Source organism: Sceloporus undulatus, chromosome 4 (assembly GCF_019175285.1).
Source record: "Sceloporus undulatus isolate JIND9_A2432 ecotype Alabama chromosome 4, SceUnd_v1.1, whole genome shotgun sequence".
Taxonomy (NCBI): Eukaryota; Metazoa; Chordata; class Lepidosauria; order Squamata; family Phrynosomatidae; genus Sceloporus; species Sceloporus undulatus.
Genome location: NC_056525.1, coordinates 208,626,146 through 208,649,018, shown reverse-complemented (window position 1 = coordinate 208,649,018; position 22,873 = coordinate 208,626,146). Strand labels below are relative to the sequence as shown.

Below are 22,873 nucleotides of genomic sequence, written 5' to 3'. Positions count from 1 at the left end.
TGCCTGAAAATAGCATGCCGTTGCTCGAATTTACGTGTGGCAGTCTATCACGCAATAACATGAAACCACATGATTGCATTCGGACTGACTTCCCATTGTCCGAATTTGCATGTAGTGGGTTATCACGCAATAACGTTAAACCCCATGATTGAGTTCAGATTGCCATTGGATTATACTTCCAATTTCCCTTGTCTGATAAATTCCATTGTCCAAGTACTTTTCAAAGACAGCCCAATGTACGACATGTACAAGAATAGTTTATAGTGACCAATTGAAAAATTAGCAGGGCATGGATATGAACTGTAGCCAGGAAGTGTCACAGTTGGCACTCTACCCATAGCTGGCTTAGGGAAGTAGCCAGGATTTTAGCAAGGGGGGGGGAGCGGTCCAGACTAAGTGCCACCATTATAATGGGGCTTGGACGTGGCGGCGCAGCAGCATGCACCATTCATCAAGGACCCCCCCCCCTTGGCTAAGTCCCTGGCTGGCTAAAGGTTCTGTATGCCATGAAGGCCATATAGGTATCCATTGACAAATGGGATGCTGATAGATTCAACAAACAGTATTTGGTGTGTTTTTTTTAGAGAACATCCCTATCCAGAACAGGTTAAACAAGCCAGGTACTAACAGAAACTTCCATTTTGTTAGACTTAAGCTTGGATGGCCATCAAAGCAGTTGACTACTTCTTCCAGGCACTGAGTCAACAATTCCACAGCCTCACCTGATTATTTATAAAGCAGAAGCAGACTTGGAATCTCATAAGCATGTCTGACTACATGTCTCCCAACTACTTGCTCAGCAGTTTTATGTATGTGTTAAAAAGTACAGGAAACAAGATAAATCTGAAAGGCAGAGATCCTACAAGGCAGAGTTAGGCAACTTGTGTCCTTCCTCCACATTGTTGGACTGCAACATCAAGCAGCCCTACCCAGCACAGACAGTGGTTAAAAATGCTAGAAGCTGGAGTCCAACAACAGCTGAAGGAACCACATGAGTCCCACTCCTGTCTTAGCGTAAATGCTATGGACGAAACCAGCAGTCTACTGGCATCACCTATAGCAGGAGCAGATCTGTCAACATATAATATCCTAAAGCAAGATCATCTGTCTAGAAGAATACCATGGCCAATGGTATTGAAATACATTGCACAAACCAGGGTCACAGTTTAGTTGCTGTCCTCCCTGTCACCATAAGGTGACCAATCAAGAAAACCAAGGCAATTTCTTTATGAAAATGAGAGCTGAAATCAAATGGAATTGATTCAGATTACTGGGCTGAATCAAAACAGTGTTAGGACATCTCCCCATGGGCTACATCTGCATGGCAGAAATAATACGGTTTGACACCACTTTAACTGCCATAGCTCAGTGCTATGGAATTCTGGGATTTGTAGTTTCTTTTGTCACTAGAGCTCTCTGAGAGAGAATGCTAAATGTCTCACAAAACTTCAGTTCTCAGAATTCCATAGTATTTAGCCATAGTATTAAAGTCAAGATGGATTATTTCTGCAGTGTATATGCTAAAACCTGTTCAGAACATCTAGGAAGCCTTCTGTAGTGGATTTTTAGGACATACATGTTAAGAGGTGCAGAAGGGGGAAATAAATGCTCCTCCAACTTTTCCATTTACAAAAGCACTTTCTACCAGCAGAAGCACTGTGTTGAATATTGGCCACTGTTTTAACTTAAAAGAATCTATATTTTGGTGCAAGTACACAACTGCAAGAAAGGTTTGGAAATATGAATGCATGTTGTTTTCATTTTCATTTTTAAATGTGTGAATTAACTAGAACAGGCTGAAAGATATATATTTCAAGAGCCATATGCAGAGTTTAGAAATGTTACTTCTTGGGATCTCAGCTCCCATTATCCCCCAGCTAGTATGACCATGCGGGGGGGGGGGGGTCTAGGAGTTACAGTCCCAAAAATAATCTCTCCAAGCACCAAAATGCAAGTGGTTGTAATTCCAAAAGCAGTAACCCCCATATTAAAATAAATGCCTGAAATTTCTGTGCTGTGTTTCTAAAGAGGAGACCATTTGTATTTAATCACTGAATTTCTTCTGGCATCAAATTGAATGTAACAAGGGGTATTAAACAGAGGTTTGATCAGGTCAGGTCAGGGTACATCATGTCCTGAATTTTTTTTTATTGACCTACTGTACTTCTGTAATTGTGAACACTGTACAAAAATACATGTTCAACAGTCTAAACTCTCATTGCCATCTTATTCTGTGAGAGAAGCAAGGAAAAATATTTCAGTAAGTAAAACTTGAGCATATCTCTCTGTCTTGTTTGGACAGTTAATATTGCATAGCTTGCATATAAAAAGCATGCTATGGAACATTATTATACAGTTGATCATTGCAATATAATTCCCACTGTTAAAGTGATGTTTTCTTGCATGCAGTTTGTTGGGACTTACACCTTCTTTATGTTTGGCCTACTCCAACACTGGCATACATAACAGTCCCCAGCACCTAATATAAATAGCTTTAATAAGTTGAAACTATTTATTTATTTATTTATATTTATATCTCACCCTTCTTCCAGGAATGGGACTCAGGGCAATTTATAAAACATTTATTAAAAGCAATACAATTAAAAAGATACAAAAATAATACATTAAAATAATTTTAAACTACTACAACAAAATAAAAAGAAGATAAAAATGTCTAAAATACATTAAAACAATATAGCATCCCAGGGCCTTCCTTAATTTTTTTTCTGTTTTGAATGCCTGTTTGAAAAGGAAGGTTTTTGCCTTTTGGCGGAAGGCCATCAAGGAAGGAGCCATTCTGGTCTCCTGGGGAGGGAGTTCCAGCGTCTAAAGGCAGCTACAGAAAAGGCCCTCTCTCGTGTCCGCACCAACCGTGCTTCTGATGGTGGTGGGATGGAGAGAAGGGCCTCTCCTGAGTATCTCAGAGCCCTGGATCTAGGGCAGTAGGAGCAATTTTAAAAAAGACTAAAAGCATGTTAAGCAATTTGACAAGTTAAACATAAGTCAGTTTAAAGCAAGATAAGCTACAACAAATTAAAACCATATGCAGATTTGGATGAATGTAATTAATACCCAAAGAGTTTGGTAAAAAGCAGTGTTTTTAAAGACTGTCCTCTATATCCACAGATTCTGAATCCACTGATTCAACAATCCATGGCTTGAAAATATATGTTTTAAAAAAATCCAAAAAGCAAACCTTGATTTTACCATTTTATATAAGGAACACCATTTTACAATGGGACTTGAGCATCCACAGATTTTGGTAACCATGCAGGGGTTCCTGAACCAAATCCCAGCAGATACCAAGGGCCCACTGTACTTGGCACTGAAATGATACCAAAAGTGGTGCTAATGATACTGGCAAATGTGTCATTGGCAAAGGTGGTGCTGAAAGGGTACCAAAGGTGGAGCCTCTGAGGGAGGTACTCCACTACTGAGGGACTACAGCAGAGTAGGCCCCCTCTCACTTTCCTCCACAGTGTATTGCCTTCAGAAGTGGGGGAAAGGGGAAGGAGCCTCCAGTAGATGTCAGGGAGGTATGTGTAAGGAGAAGGACTCCCTGAAGTATTAAGGCCTCAAGTCTTTTAGGGTTTTAATTTATATTTCAGGGTTTGTCTGAACGCTTGGTATATATAGTAAAATGTTTTTGTTGCAACCATAGAACTTCCTTTACAGAATAACAAGATCGTGAATTATTTATTATCAATATAAAGATATGTCTGCCCTGAAATCCCAATTTATTTCAGTGCACAATATAATTTGTTACATATTCCAATATTGGTGAATGGTAAATTATTCCAGGTATGCTGTCAAACCTTTCAAAAGAACATATCAACCATATGTTAAAGTATTGGTTGCAGTGTATTTAAGTTTATTTTATTCACTGCTCCATCAGTGTCTCTATTTGTTCAGCCCAACAGAAGTATTTCATTATTTAATTTTCACTTACATAGCAGAAAATTCCTCTTGAAACCAAAGAATCTGACCTTACTACACACGGCCAAGACAGTTCACAATATGAAATCAATACTGTCAAGATAAAGTTTCTGTAATAGATAATGTTCATGATAGTATAAATAGAGTCCAGTATGCATTTCCTCCTGGTTCTGGTTTCAATGGGTTACAGGTTCAATATCTATTGTCCAAAGACTGAAAATAGGGTTGCCAGATCTCTCTCCTCCAGTCCTCACAGCCAAGGGGTGGAATCGCAGTATGAAAGTGCTGTCTTGAAAAGTGTGTACATATATATTTTCCTCATTTGTTACTTAATGTGTCCTGCTTGTTACTTAATGTGTCCTGCCTATCACATGACATCACAAGGGGGGGGGTCATCTTCAGCTCTCAGGCTTTGGTCCCAAAATCTCATAGCCTGACCTGACCTGACAACTATATTTTGTAAGGAATACGTCTTGTGGCACTCTTTCCAAAAATATTGGCTTTCTTAAGGAAGATTAAGGAGTTACAAGTAGATAGTTGCTTTCTTGATTGGAAGATTCCATTTTTCATCACCAGCATCTTGTTCAGTAATTAATACACTAATGATATCTGGTAACATATATTGTAAGTAGAGAACCAGCGTGATGTAGTGGTTTGAGCATTGGATTTGGACTTTGAAGAACAGGGTTCAAATCCCCATTCAGCCATGGAAACCCACTGGGTGACCTTGGGCAATTCACATTCTCTCATTATCAGAGGATGGCAATGGCAATTCCCCTCTGAAGGAACTTGCTAAGAAGACCCCATGATAGAGTTGCTTTGTGATCACCTTTATTTACTTACTTAGGAACTATACAAACAGCTGCTAAGGGGTGTCATGCAGCTGCCCCTTGTTCAGCCGGGTCAGAGGCATGTCAATCTCATGCTGCAGCCCCCGATCTGGCCTCTGGAGAGCACAAAAAGGAGCCACAAAATGCAGCTTCTTTTGTGCCCTCCAAAGGGTGCCATAGCAACAGCAGTGCAGCTGAATGGCACCCCTTTTGGCACTGCGTCATATGGGCGCAATGCCAGAGGTGCATCATGATGCTGCACAGTGTCTAGAGCAGCGTGTAGCATCAGGGCACCCTGAGGGGGCAGAGTCGGGTATGCGTCATTAAGACACTGCACCCCGACTCTGCCTTCAGGCTGGCCTTTTAGGCCAGTCTGGATAGCCCCTTACTTACTTTATTGATGTGCTGCCTTTCTCCAGGCTGGAGAAAGCTTCCAGCACAACAAATTAAAAACATTTACAAAAAGTTTTTTAAACCAATTTAAAATCCCCATGTTAAAACATTATAAGACTGATTTAAAATCATACAAAAGTTAAAAACAGATAAAACATGCATCTGTATCAAGATCCTTCCCTGCTTAACCATTAAAAGCTTGCTTAAATAAATAGGTTTGTGCTTGCTGGCGATATGAAAGCATAAGTCAGAAATGACTTTAAAATGCATCACAACAACTTCTTAATGCAAGTACATGTCGGTAGAAGTGTATGCATTAATATATACATCTGTAGAGATAAGATTAAATATTGGAAGCAATCGCAGTTTTATATGCATGTGTGATCATAATTTTCTTAATTTAATAATGTCTTTGGGCCTGAACAGACAGGCCAAAATAAAGCTGCTTCATGTCATTTTGGAGGTATGCTGTTTAAATGACACACCTTAAGAGGCCAGAAGCTGTGCCAAAGCTGTGCTCCAGTCCTTAGGATTAGAGCGTGGCTTTAGAATGGCTTCCAGCCTCTTAGGATGCATGCATCATTTAAACAGCATACCTCCAAAGTGACCTGAAGCAGCTTTAATATGGCCTGTCTATTTGGGCCCATGATTTGTGGGAGGGGAAAAAATGGGCTCTGAATGTTGAATCTTTGGTATTTTTGACAGGCTGTATGTATAGATGACAGATATTTACTAACTTCCTTTAATATCCTTTTCATTTATTTGCAAAGGTACATATCAAGGTCAATGGACAGGAGGGATGAGACATGGTTATGGCATGCGGCAAAGTGTTCCCTATGGCATGGCGACTGTGATCCGTTCACCCCTGCGGACATCTCTAGCATCACTTCGTAGTGAGCAGAGCAATGGCACAGTTTTACATGATATTACATCAGATAGTCCAGCTGGAACAAGAGGAGGGTTTGTGCTGAATTTTCACAGTGATCTTGAAGGTACTGGCAGCAAGAAAAAAGGAGGTTTGTTCAGAAGAGGATCCCTTCTTGGTAGTATAAAACTTAGAAAATCTGAGTCAAAATCGTCAATTTCTAGCAAACGTAGCTCTGTCAGGAGTGATGCTGCTATGAGCAGGATTAGTTCTAGTGATGCCAACTCTACCATTAGTTTTGGAGATGGGGACTGTGATTACTGTCCGGTAGAAGACCACGTTGATGCCACCACGACAGAGACATACATGGGAGAGTGGAAGAATGATAAGCGTAGTGGTTTTGGTATTAGTGAGCGCTCAAACGGTATGAAGTATGAAGGAGAGTGGCTGAACAATAAGAGACATGGATATGGATGTACCATGTTTCCAGATGGTACCAAAGAAGAGGGAAAGTATAAAAACAATGTTTTGGTCCGTGGAATTAGGAAGCAACTTATACCAATAAGGAACACAAAAACTAAGGAAAAGGTGGAGAGAGCACTTGAAGGTGCCCAGCGTGCAGCTGCCATGGCAAGAACTAAGGTGGAAATTGCAACCTCAAGGTATGTCATTTCAAAGCATGGTTTTGTTCTTTGCTTCAGTGAAACAAATTATAAACCCCTTTGTTATTATAACAGACCTATGAAAATGTTTTGATAAATATACAATATTGCAAATTCAAGTCTCAGTTTCTCTAGTGCTAGTGTGCTTATTTCAATAGAGTCCAAGAAAATAACTTCATTCAGTAGTTTTGAAGGATCTGAAGGCACTAGGGGATGACATTGCATTGATAGCATTTATTACAGGGATATCTAAGTGTAACAGTCCAACCGCAATTTTTTCTTTCTTTCACTGCTTCTTATCTAGAATGGTTTTCTGCTACTGAAATTCTTTTGCCATATGTTCCCCTATAAACACAGAGATTGAAAATCTTGTGTATTTTGTTAGCTTCTTTGGGACTAGTAATGCTGAAGATTGAGATAAAAGATTCAGTGTGTAAATAATAGTGGACTGGATCCAAATTTAGTCATAGTCACTAAAATTAACAGGTGTTAAGTTTGTCATGATTAAGGAATGTCTTATTATGCTGAATAAGCCTCTTCTACATATTCAGTAAGTTTCAATCTAGTTCAGTGTTTATATCCTTGCGTATAAATTAGTATAAACCTTCTTGGGTGTCTTCTTGAAGTTCAAACTAGGTTTCTGGGTGTGGACTTGTCCTCAAAGTTTAGCTGCATCTGTCACATGTTAGACATATTCTTTATCAGGCTTCCTGGTAGATACATAATGTTAATATCAATATAGAACCTCCTAGAATTCAAAGACATAGCTGTGTTAGTCTGGATCAGTATGCAAAGGGATTTTTGAATAAGCAAAGATGTTATGTTGGTAGTATAAGCTTTTGTAGCTTAATTGCATCAGATGAAGTAGACTTAAGTCTACAAAAGCTTATGCGCCCAACTTCTCCTTCTCAAAGGTGCTACAAGATCCTTTTGCATAAAACCTGTTAATGGGAAGTTAAACATTTCAAACAGCAATCTTAGAAATTTATTGTTATCTTTCCAAACTGTGAGTTATTACTTGGGAAAGCTATACAGAATCATTGTCTTCTAGAAAAGATAGGTTTTACAAGTGTGGTGAAGATATATTTCTAGAAAATGGTGTAGTTTTAAATTATACTTCTCAAATCATTTGTTAATAATTATATTTAAAATATATGAAATATTATGTGAAATAACTGTAGGAGAATACTCTGGGGTACTTCCCTTGCAGTCTTAACAAGAAAATATTCTGTAATATCAAATGGAAGGATGTGTTTATATTACACTATTTAAAATATGACCTTGTGCAACTGACCCTTGACATTTAGATTAAATCAACCTGCTTGTGGGCCATAAATCTTCAATGATACATTCACTGCACATGCAGTAATGATGATTTTTAAACGTTTGAGCTGGGCAGAAATTTCGTGTTTGAATGACATATTAAAAATCATTTTTAATTAAATGCATGAAGTTGTTAAGTATTATAGAACTTGCTTTTAAAGGTTTGTGCCTAGAGAGGAAATCTACATGATTACACAATTTGCCCTCCAAGGAATGTTGGTAGCTCAGTTCCGTAAAGAGGTAAGGAAGAACTTGGCAAGCATTATCAGCTAGCAGTGTTGCTTCGTTAGCTTAGCCTGAAATGTGTTCAAGGAACCATCTTATTAGACAACAGCTTAACAGTTTCAACCTTTTAAAAAAATAAATAAAAAGCAAGTTTAGTAATAGCTAACTAAAAAGAAGTAGACTGTGCTTTGGATTAATATCCATTTCATTTCTTAAGAATTTTCCATTTTAAAGGAGGGTTTTATTTATTAATAGTTTTAATAATCCTCAATGGCTTGTGAAAGCCAGCTTCATAAGAACTGTGCTGGATCAGACCAAATTCTTATCTGTACAGTACCCAAATACATGCTGTGGTCTCACAATCACAATATGAACAGAGGTGGACCATCCCACTTGTGCTCCCCAGGAACTAGTGTACAGAAATGTGGCACCTCTTGAGATAATATGTAGCCCTCATGTAGCCATGGTACTGAGCTAACTCACTGATCCATCCCACTTGAACATTAGGAGGAACTTCCTGACAGTAAGGGCTGTTCAACAGTGGAACACACTCCCTCGGAGAGTGGAGGACTCTCCTTCCTTGGAGGTCTTTAAACAGAGGCTGGATGGCCATCTGTCAGGTATGCTTTCATTGAGAGTTCCTGCATGGCAGGAGGTTGGACTGGATGCTCCTTGTGGTCTCTTCCAACTCTATGATTCTATAATTCATAGCAGTACTCCAAGGTCTCCCACAGAGGTATTCCCCAGACCACTAATTTGATATCCTTTTGATTGGAAAAGGCAGATATAAAAACCCAGCATTTCCTGCAACTCTACAACTGAGTGGTTTGTTACCCAGGTCCTTAAAACCAAAAGGTGCTTCTTAAGCATTACTTTCAAAAGCAGAAGCATCATGCAAAGAGAAACAATCTTTTAATCTATTATGTGGCATTGTATGACAACTTGTATAATACTACTGAGTTGAACTGATGTAGAATGGTTAAAACCAGTAATCTGAACAGAGAGCCATAGTGGGCACATACAACAGTACTGCTTTTAGAAAAAGGGGGGAAAGCTGCATGATGCTGAGAGCTTGACCAGAGAAATGTCAGGGAAAGTGTTCAGTCTTTCCCTCTGCAAAACTGCTTCTGCTCCTAATTTATTCTCAAAGCTATGGATTTAGCTATGGATGGAAGCTGCTTTTCCACCTGTTACATTTTCTCCTACAACTAGAAAAACAGTTGTATTCTGAGTGAGCAAAATTACAATGAGGCAGAGATATAAAAACAGTAACTTTCCTCACTGCCTAGTCATATGGGACTAGAATCACAGAATCGTAGAGTTGGAAGAGACCACAAGGGTCATCCAGTCCAACCCCCCTGCCATGCAGGAAATCCCAATCAAAGTATCCCTGACAGATGGCCATCCAGCCTCTGCTTAAAGACCTCCAAAGAAGGAGACTCCACTACACTCCGAGGGAGTTTGTTCCACTGTCGAACAATTCCTCCTAATGTTGAGGTAGAATCTCTTTTCCTGCAGCTTGCATCCATTGTTCCGGGTCCTGTTCTCTGGAGCAGCAGAAAACAAGCTTGCTCCCTCCTCAATATGACATCCCTTTAAATATTTGAACACGGCTATCATATCACCTCTTAACCTTCTCTTCTCCAGGCTAAACATCCCCAGCTCCCTGAGTTGTTCCTCATAGGACATGGTTTCCAGACCACCATTTTAGTCACCCTCCTTTGGACACGTTCCAGTTTCTCAGTGTCCATTTTGAATTGTGGTGCCCAGAACTGGACACAATATTCCAGGTGGGGCCTGGCCAAAGCAGAATATAGTGGCACTATTACTTCTCTTGATCTAGACACTATACTTTTATTGATGCAGTCTACAATTACATTGGCCTTTTTAGCTGCTGCATCACTTGTGGTCTACTGGGACTCCCAGATCCCTTTCACACGTAGTCTTGTTCAGCCAGGTGTTCCTCATCTTATATCTGTGCATTTCATTTTTCTGCCCTAAGTGCAGTACTTTACATTTCTCTGTGTTGAATTTCATTTTGTTAGTTTTGGCCCAGCTTTCTAGTCTATTCAGGTCATTTTGAATTTTCATCCTGTCCTCTAGAGTATCAGCTGCTCCTCCTAATTTGGTGTCATCTCCAAATTTGATGAGTATGCCCCCAATTCTGTCATCCAAGTCATTGATAGAGATGTTGAATAACACTGGCCCCAGGACAGAGCCCTGTGGGACCCCACTGGTCACTTCTCAACCAATTACAAAGCCATGTAACAGTTACCTTATCTAACCCACATTTTACAAGCTTGTTTGCAAGAATGTCATGGGAAACCTTGTCAAAGGCCTTACTGAAATCAAGATAAACTATATCCGCAGCATTCCCTTCGTCTACCAAGCTGGTAATTTTAACAAAGAAAGAGATAAGATTTGTCTGACTTGTTTCTGTGAAACCCATGTTGACTTTTTGTGATTATGGCATTTCCTTCTGGATGTTCACAGTCTCTATGTTTAATGATCTGCTCTAGAATCTTTCCTGGTATTGAGGTAAGACTAACTGGACGATAATTGTTGGGATCCTCTTTTTTCCCCCTTTTTGAAGATGGGGACTATGTTTGCCATCCTCCAATCTGCTGGCGCTTCTCCTGTTCTCCAGGAGTTTTCACAGATTATTGCCAATGGCTCCAATATTACATTTGCCAGTTCTTGGATGTAGTTCATCTGGTCCTGGAGACTTAGGCCTGTTACATACTGCCAAAATAAAGCTGCTTCGAGTCTCTTTGGAGGTATGCTATTTAAATGATGCATGGGTCCTAAGAGTCCGGAGGTCGCGCCAAAGCCACACTCCATTCCTAAGCACTGGAGTGCAGCTTTGGTGCAGCTTCCGGATTCTTAGGATGCATGATTCATTTAAACAGCATACCTCCAAAGAGACCCGAAGCAGCTTTATTTTGGCAGTCTGTAACAGGCCTTTAATTCATTTAGGTTAACAAGATATTCCTGTACTATCTCTTTATTTATTCTGTGCTGAAATTCCTCTTTTCTTTCCTCTGCTCCATTATCCTCAATTTTAGCACCCTTTTCCTTTTCTGAGAACACTGAGGCAAAGGTGTTGAGTAATTCCGCCTTTTCTCTGTCCCCTGTTAACGTTTTGCCATCTTCTGCACGTAGTGGACCTACCATTTCCTTCTTCTTCCTTTTGCTGTGGACATATCCATAAAAGCCCTTTTTCTTGTTTTTAACCTCTCTAGCAAGCCTGACTATTCTGCTCAAATTTTTTTCTATGTCCTTAAGCTGCTTTTCATAAAAGAAAGAAAGAAAGGAAGACTTGTTGACAGATTCTTACATACACGTGCCAGATAATATCTAACTTTGGCCCTAATATTGGAATGACCAGTCCAACTGGATCTTTTAAGGAATAAAAGCTGTTAAAAGACTATTCGCCATTGCTTTTCTTGCTGACGGCTACTCTTGAATGATCCCCTTTTAGGATGTTTGCAGTAAACTATTTCCTCTCCCACTAATTATATGGAGCAGGAAGTTGAAGGGGAAAGTCTTACAGAAAATACATCAATTTATGGAAGAGAGTAAAACTGTGATCTGAGCAATAATAATATTTATTTATTTATTTATTTATTTATTTGTATCCCGCCTCTCCCTTTTGAGGATCGAGGCAGGTAACAGCAGAGTTAACTACAAATACAGAAAATAATAACAAGAAAACAATCCTCCAAACTCCCCAACCCTTCAACTCACCTTCAACCCAATATTACAACAATAAAAACCAGGTAACTACTAAACAACAATTAAAACAGTTTAACAAGGTGACAGTACTGAGGAGGGCTAAATTAAATGGGCAATTTATTCTGTTCTGAGTAGAGGTCAGTCAGGGAAGGCCCACCGGAAGAGGATCAAGCAAGGATTGGCTTTATAGGTGTTGAGTATGCTGATTGAGCAAATGCCATCCTCAGATTTGGAAATGCTCTTGCTTTAATCCCCTTTCATCCCCCCATCTGCTTATATTTTGATCTCCTTGTGTCTATTGTATGCAATTTAGACTTTCCATCAAAAGCCCCTGAAGGGAATGACCTCTTGCAGAATAGAGAGGAGAATATGGTTCATTACCATGGCATTGCACCTGATAATCAAAGTAGCTTTGCTTTCCTTTTCCCAGAAATTGGTTGGTAGTTACAATAGGACAATGGCTTATTCTCAGTAGGTCTCTGGGAGGCACAGATTCAAATCTATGATTGGCCATGTTAACCCACTGGGTGATGTTGGCAAGTCATCCTCTCTCATACTCAAAGAAAAGCAATGATAAACCCTCATCTGAACAAATCTTGTCATGAAAACCCAGTGATAGGTTCCCCTTAGTGTCTTCATCAGTCGGAAATGACTTGAAGGCATACAGCAACAGCAAAAAATCACATTAGCATGCATGCTTCAGTTCTGTTTGAGAAGGACTAAACTAATTGCTGGCTATTTTCAGAAAACAGCTTCCCAGTATAAAACAGGAGCATTACAAATACATAAATAGGCATGACACAAAAATAAGTTTCAAAAATATATGGTCAAGAATATTTGCACAGCATGATAGCCTTAATCTGAAATGGGTCACCCCACATCTCATTTTGTCTGATTTGAGATGCTAAACAGGTTTAAGCCTGGTTTATTCTGAATGGAACCGACCAAAGATGTTCAGGTAGAGCTAGGAAGGAATCGTGTCTGAACCCTGGAAAGCTTCTGCCAGTCAAACTGAGGATACAAGGAGGAATAGTCTGACTCACTTTCCGTGTTATTAACCCTTTTAGTAGGGTGAGATGTTGCTGCACAATGGAAGATGGAATATATTTTCATCAGTATATACTTTTACTGTCAGAATCCTGATTACATTTTGAATGTCCAAGACTCTAGGAAGGCTCAAAGTGACAGGCTGGCCAGATACAGTTCTGCCAGATTTTTAGGGATGGGTGTCTGCTTCCTTGTCTCTCAGACTTGGCACATTGGGGTCATTAGACTTGACAATGAATAATTGCAATGGGGACCCACCTGTGTTTACAAGCCAGTACCTTTTGTCAGAGAATGGGAGCACCTGCGATCTAATAACAAGCTAGGTTCCCATGATTGGAATAGACCAAAAGTGGAGGAAACTGCAAAGCTCTCAAGCAGTATTCCAAAGCACACACCTTGAGTACATGGGCCCAGGTGGTCCCTAAGAAATTAATCTAGTCATTTCATTCTAGCACATCTTTCTTAGGTTTCAACATTTAACAGAATTTAGAAAGGTGCTACTTGTCAATTGATTTCAGTAGTTTCCCCTTTGTTCATTTTGGTTTGAGGACTTGGAATATTGTGGGCATTCTACTTCAGATTCTGCTCCTACTGAACATTAGCAATTTACCCTGCCAAACCTTGTGGAATTATGTGCAGGGCAGACAGCTTTCCACTCTGGATTAAGCTGACGCTATCAGTCTCACTTTACGCAAGAGACTAAACTCGGCACTTGCAAGAGTAGTGGCTTGCAAATCTTTAAAATGCTTTGCTTATTATAGATGCAATATGAACATTGTGTTTGGGAATAGGATTCAGCTGATGCTGATGATATTAATATCAGCTTGCTTACTTTTGTACTAATACGATAGTACTTTTGAATATAAAGCATGTAGTACTTTAAAAAAGTAAAATTACAGGTTTTGATAAGCCAAGAACATGCAAAATTTGGGGGTCCTCCATTTTTATATGCCAAATAACAAAGCAGAACTAATGGCTGAGTTTTCTCTGGAAGCAGCATTAAACACGTGTGTTTAAAATTCTCATCTCAGGTGGATGACAGAGTAGAAAGATGCACAGTGTAAAAATAAATGGCTGTTTCTCACTAATGTTCTTCTTTATGGGAATTTAATAGATTGTTCACAGGAATATGGCATGTATAAATAACATATATGTTTATTCAGTAGATACATTATTTATTTTCTGTGTACCTAAGAATTTTCAGTTCTGATACTGAAATTTAGGAAGAAATAATTTGTGAAGGCTAACAGTAAATCTAAGTTTTAACACTGTTTTGTTGTTATTGTTGTTCTAAATATTACGTGTTTGCAACTTTTCCATATTTCAAATTCACTGGGGAAGAAATAAATTGTAATAAATTAAACACCAAATTGTAATAAATTAAACACCAAAAATCCCCCCAATACCATTGAACCCACTACAGTGGAAAACTATCATAAAGTCCCTTTCAGAGTATAAGTATTTTCAGTATATTGATATGTTTTTACCATCTATCCAGTATTATTTCTTAACTGTCTGTAAATGCAGCCCACTGCAGAGATTATGGCAGTCCAATATGATGTAACAGTTACAGAAGTTCCTTTTCCAGATAAAGTCTATGTCATCCAATAAAAACAGTGGATCAAGCTGAACTCTATATAACTGACCCAGATTTATAGTTGTCGACTGCTGCCTTTGTGACAGGAAAATCCAATGGATAAAGTGATAACCTGTGTTTCGATGTCACAATAAGCTAGGATTTTCCAGAAATGGCATTGTGCTGGTATATACTGCCCTACTTCTCCTGCTTGGCTTCACATGCATTATTATTATTATTATCATCCCACCTTTCTCCCAAGTTTGGGACCCAAGATGGCTCACAACATACATACATACATACATATACGTATACATATATATCACATCACATTAAAACAACATTTTAAAAACAATTAAAATAACCCAATTAAAACAGTAAAAAAATGTTTAAAAAATACATCTTACAAAATTTAAAATGGAGTAGCTGAACAGGCCAAATAAGTGCCACCCATAACTTGTTTATCATAACCATATACTATATTACATCATTGGAATTCCTGGTCTTGTTTTCATTTTCTCAGTTCTTTTTGTGAGAATGAGTGTTTAATATCCCATTATTATTATTATTATTTTCCCTGCTCCTCACAAATTGGTTAAACCAAAGAGGATCCTTACTGTTCAGGTGTAATTTACACCTTGTAGTTACTAGTTCCATTTGTAATTATTGTCTATATGAACTGTACTTGTAATATTCCAAACATGATAAACTTATGTCAAATCAAACTAAACATAACATACTCTTAATCTGTAAAGTGTACCAATGCTACATTTTTACATCCATTCAGAGGTCTTATGGCAGTGGTTCCCAACCTGTGGGTCAGGACCCCTTTAGGGGTCAAATGATCCTTTCATGGGGGTCGCCTAAGGCTATTGGAAAACACCTATTTAATTACAGTTATGAAGTTGCAACGAAAATAATTTCATGGGTTTGGGTCACCACAACATGAGGAACTGGATTAAAGGGTCACGGCATTAGGAAGGTTGGGAACCACTTATGGGGTCATTCCATTGACTGTATTGAACTGGCCCTATGAATGTCTGAATAGATACAAAGAAGTATTGAAAACAGAAGGTGCTGTTAAGGCATTGTGGAATTAGTAATCATGAGCTCACGATTTTGTCTAAAACAACTTAGCTGTGTGAATACCAGTATTTACTGCTATTTCTCTTCCTTTTACCATCGCAGCCTAAACTGCTGTGGTACAAGCCTGTGAGAGACAGTTGTGCCCTCTGGTATGTTTGTGCTGCTTTCATTGATTCTTGTAGAAGCTGCACATGCATATGTGAGGACAAAATTAAATTGATTTCAATTGGAACAGAAGAGCAAGCTTAAAAAGAACAACTAAACTCTAAAACACCACAGAATTGAACAAATTTACTGATTTGCTTGCTATGATTTTCTGCTGCACAATTCAAACTCATTTTTGGCTTTTGCAGGCTTTTGAATTTAAGTCCTCTTTATGTTTTAGAATATCAGCCCTCATTTACCAAATCCTTTTATTCACTCAGAAATCATTAAAGTCAACAGGATTTAAGCAAGCAAAAAAAGCACAGATTATCAATCAGTCTATTTTTGTGAAGACATATGTTTTTCTCAGTAAGAGAGGTCAAAAATATTGTAAAAAGAATATCTCTGTATTCATTTACACAGAATATCTCTGTGTAGCAAAGAAATTTGTTGTTGATAACTGCCTTCAAATCAACTTATACTAATGGTGAGTAGAATGAGACTATGAATGAGAGACCTCCAAGTCGCCTTATACTCAACCAATCTGCTCAGCTCCTGCAGATTCATGGCCATGGCTTCTCTGATTGAGTCTATCCATCTGCAATGCAGTCTTCCTCTTTTCCTGTTGCCCTCCAGTTACCCAAATATTATAGTCTTTTCTAGTGAATCCTTCCTTCTCATGATATGGCCAAAATACAACAGTCTCGGTTTAGTCATCTTTCTCCAGGGAGAGTTCGGGCCTGATCAGCAGAAAGTTCAGTGATCCATCCATTGGTCTTTTAGCACTCCACATTATTCTCAGAACACTTTTCTGGTGCCACATCTCAGTTGAGTTGATTTTCTTCCTATCACCTTTCTTTACTGTCCAGTTCTCACAACCATACATAGAAATTGGAAATATGAAGGTATAGACAATTCTAACTTCAGTATTCAATGATACATCTTCACACTTCTGGATCTAATCTAGTTCCTTTATAGCTGCCCTTCCAAACCTTCTTCTAATTTCCTACTCATAATTTCTTCATTGCATTGTCTGCTCTGATTGATGATTGAGCCCACATATATGGAAAATCGTGAACTATTTCAATCTCTTTTTAAAGTTATGTAGGTGATCTATGGTTATAATTTTTGTTTTCTTCAATTTCGGCTTTAAACCTGCCTTTGAGCTTTCTAACTTCTCTAAAAAAAATCTTTCCATATCTCTGATATTTTCTGCTAGTATTATGGTGTCATCTGCATATCTTAGATTGTTGATTTTCCTTCCTCCAATTCTCATGCCTCCCTCCTCTGAATCCAATCCTGCTTTTCGTATGATATTCTCAGAATATAAATTAAATAGATAGGGTGAAAAAAATAATTAGTTGAGAAAAATGAAGACAAAATTTAGGAAAAAATCATTTTTTATTATTTTGATTTCTCATATGTACAGTATGTGTTTGTGTGTGCGTGTTGATTCAGATGTAAATCATATTGTAGAACAAATAAAAAATAAATAGATAGGGTGAGGGTTGAACAAACAGGGTAATAGAATACAGCTTTGCCTGACCTCCTTTCCAATTGGAAACAATTCCATTTAGGCATATTCTGTCCTAACAGTAGCCACCTGTCCTGAGTACAGATTAGCATCAGGACTAACATATGTGGCACACCCATTTCTTTAAGAGTGTTCCATAGTTTCTCATGAACTATACAATAAAATGCTTTACTATAGTCTATAAAGCACAGGATGATCATCTTTTGAAATTCCTTAATACATTTCATTATGCAGCATATGTTTGCTATATGATCCCCAATGTGTCTTCCTTTCCTGCACCCTGTTTGGTCATCTGGCAATTCTCGCTGCATATATGGTAAGAGTCTTTGTTATAGAATCTTAACCATCAGTTTGCTTGCATGATAAATTAATGCAGTGGTTCTGTGATTGCTGCAGTTACTGGTGTCTCCTTTCTTGGAGACTGAAATGTATACTAAGCATTTTCAGTTTATGGGTCATTGTTTGGCTTTCCAAATTTGTTAATCACTGTGTATATGCTGTGTTCACTACTTAGAAATAGGCAAGTGCCTTCAAAAACTGTAACTTTCAAGTTCCAAGCATGTTTCTTTGCCATATTGTAAAACTTTCAGTTTCAGCTTCTTTTGCATCTGCTCCCAATTGTACAGGAACCATCCCTGTCAGCCTTCTCCTGATGGAGGATCAACACCACGGAAGTTCCTATAAAACACCGAATGGCTGTGTAGAGAGCTGCTATGAAATCAAGAGTGGATTTCCCACTCCCCAAAAACCAGAGCAGCTTGTGTGTCACTATCTGGATGTGTGACTACAAGAAATATTAACAGTCAAAGGGATTTTTTGCCCTATAAAAGACAAGTCCATATACTTATCATGTAAATATGCCCTTCAGAATTGGGACCTCAGTCTGATAGATTCACATAGCTGATTCAGGAGCAGTGCAAGTCAGTTTAGTTAGGAAGGCAGACTGTGTGGAATAGCTTGTTATAGTACTTTTGTTCTTTGTTTGTTGTGAACTGCCCTCGAATCAACCTGGATTCATGGCAACACTGCGGATGAGACACCTCCAAATCTTCCTGTGTCAGTCACTCTGCTCCTGCAGGTTTAAGCCTATAACCATGCTAACTGAGTCTAACCATCTGACATGTGAGCTTCCTCTCTTTCTACTGCCTTCTACCTTTCCTAGCATTATTGTCTTTTTCTAATGAGTCATGCTTTCTCATGATGTGGCCAAAGTACAGCAATTTAATCATTTTGGCTTCCAGAGAGAGCTCAGAACGCATTTGTTTATGTTTTTGGCTATCCATAGTATCCTCATTACTCTTCTCCAGCGCCACATTAATTTTCTTTCTGTCCGCCTTTTTTCACTCTCCCATGAGGATGTACAGTGGCTTAGACAATTCTATCTTTAGTAATCAGTTATATGTCTTTAAACTTTGGAATCTTGTCTAGTCCTAGCCTTCCTCTATAAATAAAATAAAACTTTTATTTATATCCCACTTTTCTGTGACAAAACAATCAAAGCGGCTACAACATGTTAAAATCCACATTTACACATTTGTGTCCCAAATTCCCCCCCTTAAAACAGGATTAAACAAATTACAATTAAAACATCTATTAAAAACACAATAAAATCAGCAAGGATTATTATTATTATTATTATTATTATTAAACTTTATTTCTATAGCGCTGTAATTAGGACAGAGCAGTGAGCTGATACATGATGCGGGGGGCAGTCATTCTGTGGCCAGGCACTTTTATTCAGGAAAGGCCTGCTGGAAGAGATCAGTCTTGACAGCTTTTTAAAAGCTGTCTAAGGCCCGTTACAGACAGGCCTCTAAGTACGTGCTGAGCACGTACTAGGGTTAGGAAGCGGCGGCGCTTCCGCAAACCCCCAACCCTAGTACGTGCTCAGCACGTACAAAATGGCGGCAGCCGTTCCATATGGCCACCGCCATGACTACGTCACAACCGCGCCTCCTCCAAACGAGGCGGCGCGGTTGTGACGTAGTGGGGCCACGCGAGGGCGCCTAGTGCGCCCTTTCCGCAGCCCCGGAAGGAGCTCCATTTCGGAGCTCCTTCCAGCTTTGCGTCGCTGGGCGCAGCCTTTTAGATGGCCCTTTCTCCTCCTCCCCGCCATCGCCGGGTGTCCTTGGTGCTTGAAGGCCCAAGGACACCCCTTTCCAGGCCACGGAGAAGCAGCCTTTTGCCACTTCCCCGCGGCCTGAAAAGCGGCGGATTGGGGCCTCGGTGGCTGCCATTCTGGCAGTTGAGGCCCCGATACATCGGGGAAAGGAGCGCCTACAGGCTGCCCCAAAGGGGCGGTCTGTAACGCGCCTAGGCTGGCAATTTGAGAGATCTTGTCTGGCAGACCGTTCCATAGTTTGGGAGCAATTGCAGAGAAGGCCCTCTGGGAGGTGGCAGTTAGTCTGGTTTTTAAAGGCTGCAATAGATTCCTCCCAGAGGACCTGAGGGTGCGGGGCGGATTATATGGAAGCAGGCAATCCCCCAAATAGATTGGACCCAAGCCATGTAGGGCTTTAAAGGTTATAACCAACACCTTGTACTGTGCCCGGAAACTAATAGGCAGCCAGTGAAGAGATTTTAATATGGGTGTTATTCAGTCACTCCTAGTTTTTCCTGCGACCAGCCTGGCTGCCATATTTTGCACTAGTTGAAGTTTCCAGACTAGGCACAAGGGTAGCCCCATGTAGAGCGCATTACAGAAATCAAGTCGTGAAGTTACCAGTGAATGTACAACAGTTTCTAGGTCCTTTACTTCCAGGAAAGGGCGCAGCTGGCGTATCAGCCGAAGCTGATAACAGGCGCTCCTGATCGCCGCATTCACCTGATTTCTCATGTGAAGCGACGGATCTAGGAGCACCCCCAGACTGCGAACACAGTCCTTTGTGGAGAGCGTGACCCCATCTAGGACTGGAGGTTGCAACCCTATACCTGGTTTGGGGGCCCCTACTGTAAGTACCTCCGTTTTGTCTGGATTCAGCCTGAGTTTGTTTTTCCTCATCCAGCCCATTACCGCTTCTGATTTCTTGACTGCAGTCTCCTTTCTTATCAGTATTTGATCCAAGCTATGGGAAATCTTTAACTACTGTATTTCAGTTTCCTCTTTATCTAGTTGGGTTTATGTAAGTCCTCTGTAGTCATTATTTTTGTTTTCTTTATGTTCAGCAGTAAGCCTTAGCATTTTTTTCTTTAATTTTTCTTAGTAATTGTTCCAAGTCTGTAATGTTTTCTGCTAGCAGTGTGATTTTCTCAATATGTATACATGTTTGCATTCTCATTGTGACTCATTGTTAGTCTGTTGGTGGTTGTATTATCCAACAGAATTCTGTAGCATTTCATTATGGATTATGTGTAATTAGCAATAGTTCTCATTTGACTGATCAGTAAAGGATATTTGCATGCTGTATCAGAAAAACAATTGTATTAAAGGAAGTCAACTGTAAATTAACATGCTACAGAAACAAAGCAATGGGCAGGTGTGGCTTTTTTGAAATCCAAAACATGGTAAAAATCCTCCCCTACCCTGTAGAGGCATTTGGAGGCAAAAAAAATTTGAGGCGGTGAGCTAGTGTGGCTATCCAGAGACTCTTAGACAGTTATTGTGGTCCCCTAGCCTTCCACAGTTAGTCACCTCTGATCTAAAGAATCCCTTAGTTTTGGGTGGTTTGTTTTATTTTTGTCCTCCGGTGATTTTGCTATCTTATATTAATGCCTTTATTTGACAGTATGGTTTTATTGTATTGTTTCTGTTGTTGTTCATCACTTTAGGAGGCTTGCTAATAATTTTAAAAATAATTAGTAAGAAATTGCACAAGAAAAGTATACCACCTTTGAACCTGCTGTACAACTCCCTGCTAAGTAAATCCATTTATACACAGAAGCATTGTTTGGTTGTTATAAGGCAGCTCTCTGGCATTGCTTGTCTTCCACCACCATCTTTTTGGTGAATTCCTTGTGGGTGCAGGGAGAAAGTTCATGTCAAACAAAGCTCACTGTGTGTGAAGAGTAAACATATCACAAATCACATGCTTCTGTGAATACACTGGTGCCAGTGGGGAACTCAGAAATACTCTCCCTAAAAAGAGCTAAATTGTTTTATGTTACATTTAATTTTATTGAGGTTTTTTGTAAACTCTTTTTGAAAGCCTACTAATAATTAACTACAATTACTGTAAGGAGAGTCTGCGCACAGTTTTACAACAGAATAAGATGGGACAGGTGTGTGTTTGTTTTTCTTTAAAAAAAACAACTTTTGGCAGGAATCCTGTTGGTAACATACACCTGTGTAAGTTGATGATTATGGAGCAGGTGTCTTCAGTTCATGGGTACATAAGCAAACCTCCAGAGGTATAACCATAGGCCTGAAACCTATTGTTAATCTAGACTAGAATAAAGCCATTGATGTCTGTTGAATTTACCTGTGTTTTAACTCACCATTCAACAACTGTTACTTATTATTATTATTATTATTATTAGTAAGCTTTATTTATAAAGCACTGTAAATTTACACAGCGCTGTACATACAATCTTTTTAATTGCAATGGCTCTGCTCTATTTGGAACTAGTCAACAAGATTCCAAACATGAAGTTATGCATTTTTGAATGATGCAAAACTATACAATACCTTAAATATATCAATTGATTACCTGTGTACTCCCCACTATGGAAGGGGGAAAATAATGAGCATATTGGCAGATATACAACTGATTGGACAGTGTTAGTGTTCACAATAAGAGTGGTGTAGCATAATCACAATATAATTACATGAGTGCACATTAGTGTACATTTTCACTAGATGAGCACAGAATAGGATCTTAGCCTTTAGCTTCTATTTAAAAAGAAACTGGAATCCATTCTGTTCTGATATCCATAATAAAAGAACTGTAATACAATGCAGGCCAGTGAGGATGGGGCCAACTTGATGCTTTGCTTCATTCATGACAATCTGGTTCCTCAGCCAGCATCTTCTCTCAAAATCAATGGCAACATTTCTGTAAGAGCTCTTTTGTTCACTAAAGGACTGTGCAAACAGCCCCAAAGGGGCGACCTCCAGCCGCCCTTTTTATGGCCAGATCAGGGCCACAGCAATCGCACTCTGCAGCCCTGATCTGGCCTTTCCAGGGCACGAAAAGGAGCCACAAAAAGCAGCTCCTTTTTGCACTCTGAAAAGTGTGCAATAGCCACAGCACTGCAGCTATACGGCATTCCTTTGGTGCTGGACATAGCACCAGAGGAGTGCTGTGACACCACACAGTGCAGCACGTGGTGTCATAGTGCCCTGGGGATGGGGGGGGTGCGTCATATGGACGTGACGCCCTTACTCCGCCCCACAGGCCAGCGTTAATGCCTGGTCTGCACAGGGCCCTAGTTAAGAATATTTTAGCTTATTGTTAAATTGTTTCACAATCCCATCTGATTGGATAAATGTTTTTCTTTTTAATTTAAAGATTAGGCCAGGGTGAGTCAGTGGCTTCTCTCCTCCTATTCAACAAGGTCATCAACTTCTGATTTTTTTTT

General features: G+C 39.4%; 1 protein-coding gene across 2 annotated transcripts in view; it reads left to right on the top strand.

The window, feature by feature from the left end:
- JPH1 (junctophilin 1) overlaps positions 1-22,873 on the top strand; it is an 83,340-nt gene that overhangs the window by 5,872 nt on the left and 54,595 nt on the right. For both annotated transcript variants that reach the window (XM_042465019.1, XM_042465018.1), the window contains exon 2: positions 5,930-6,686. In XM_042465019.1, the coding sequence (XP_042320953.1) occupies positions 5,930-6,686 (757 nt within the window). The remainder of the gene's footprint in view (positions 1-5,929; positions 6,687-22,873) is intronic.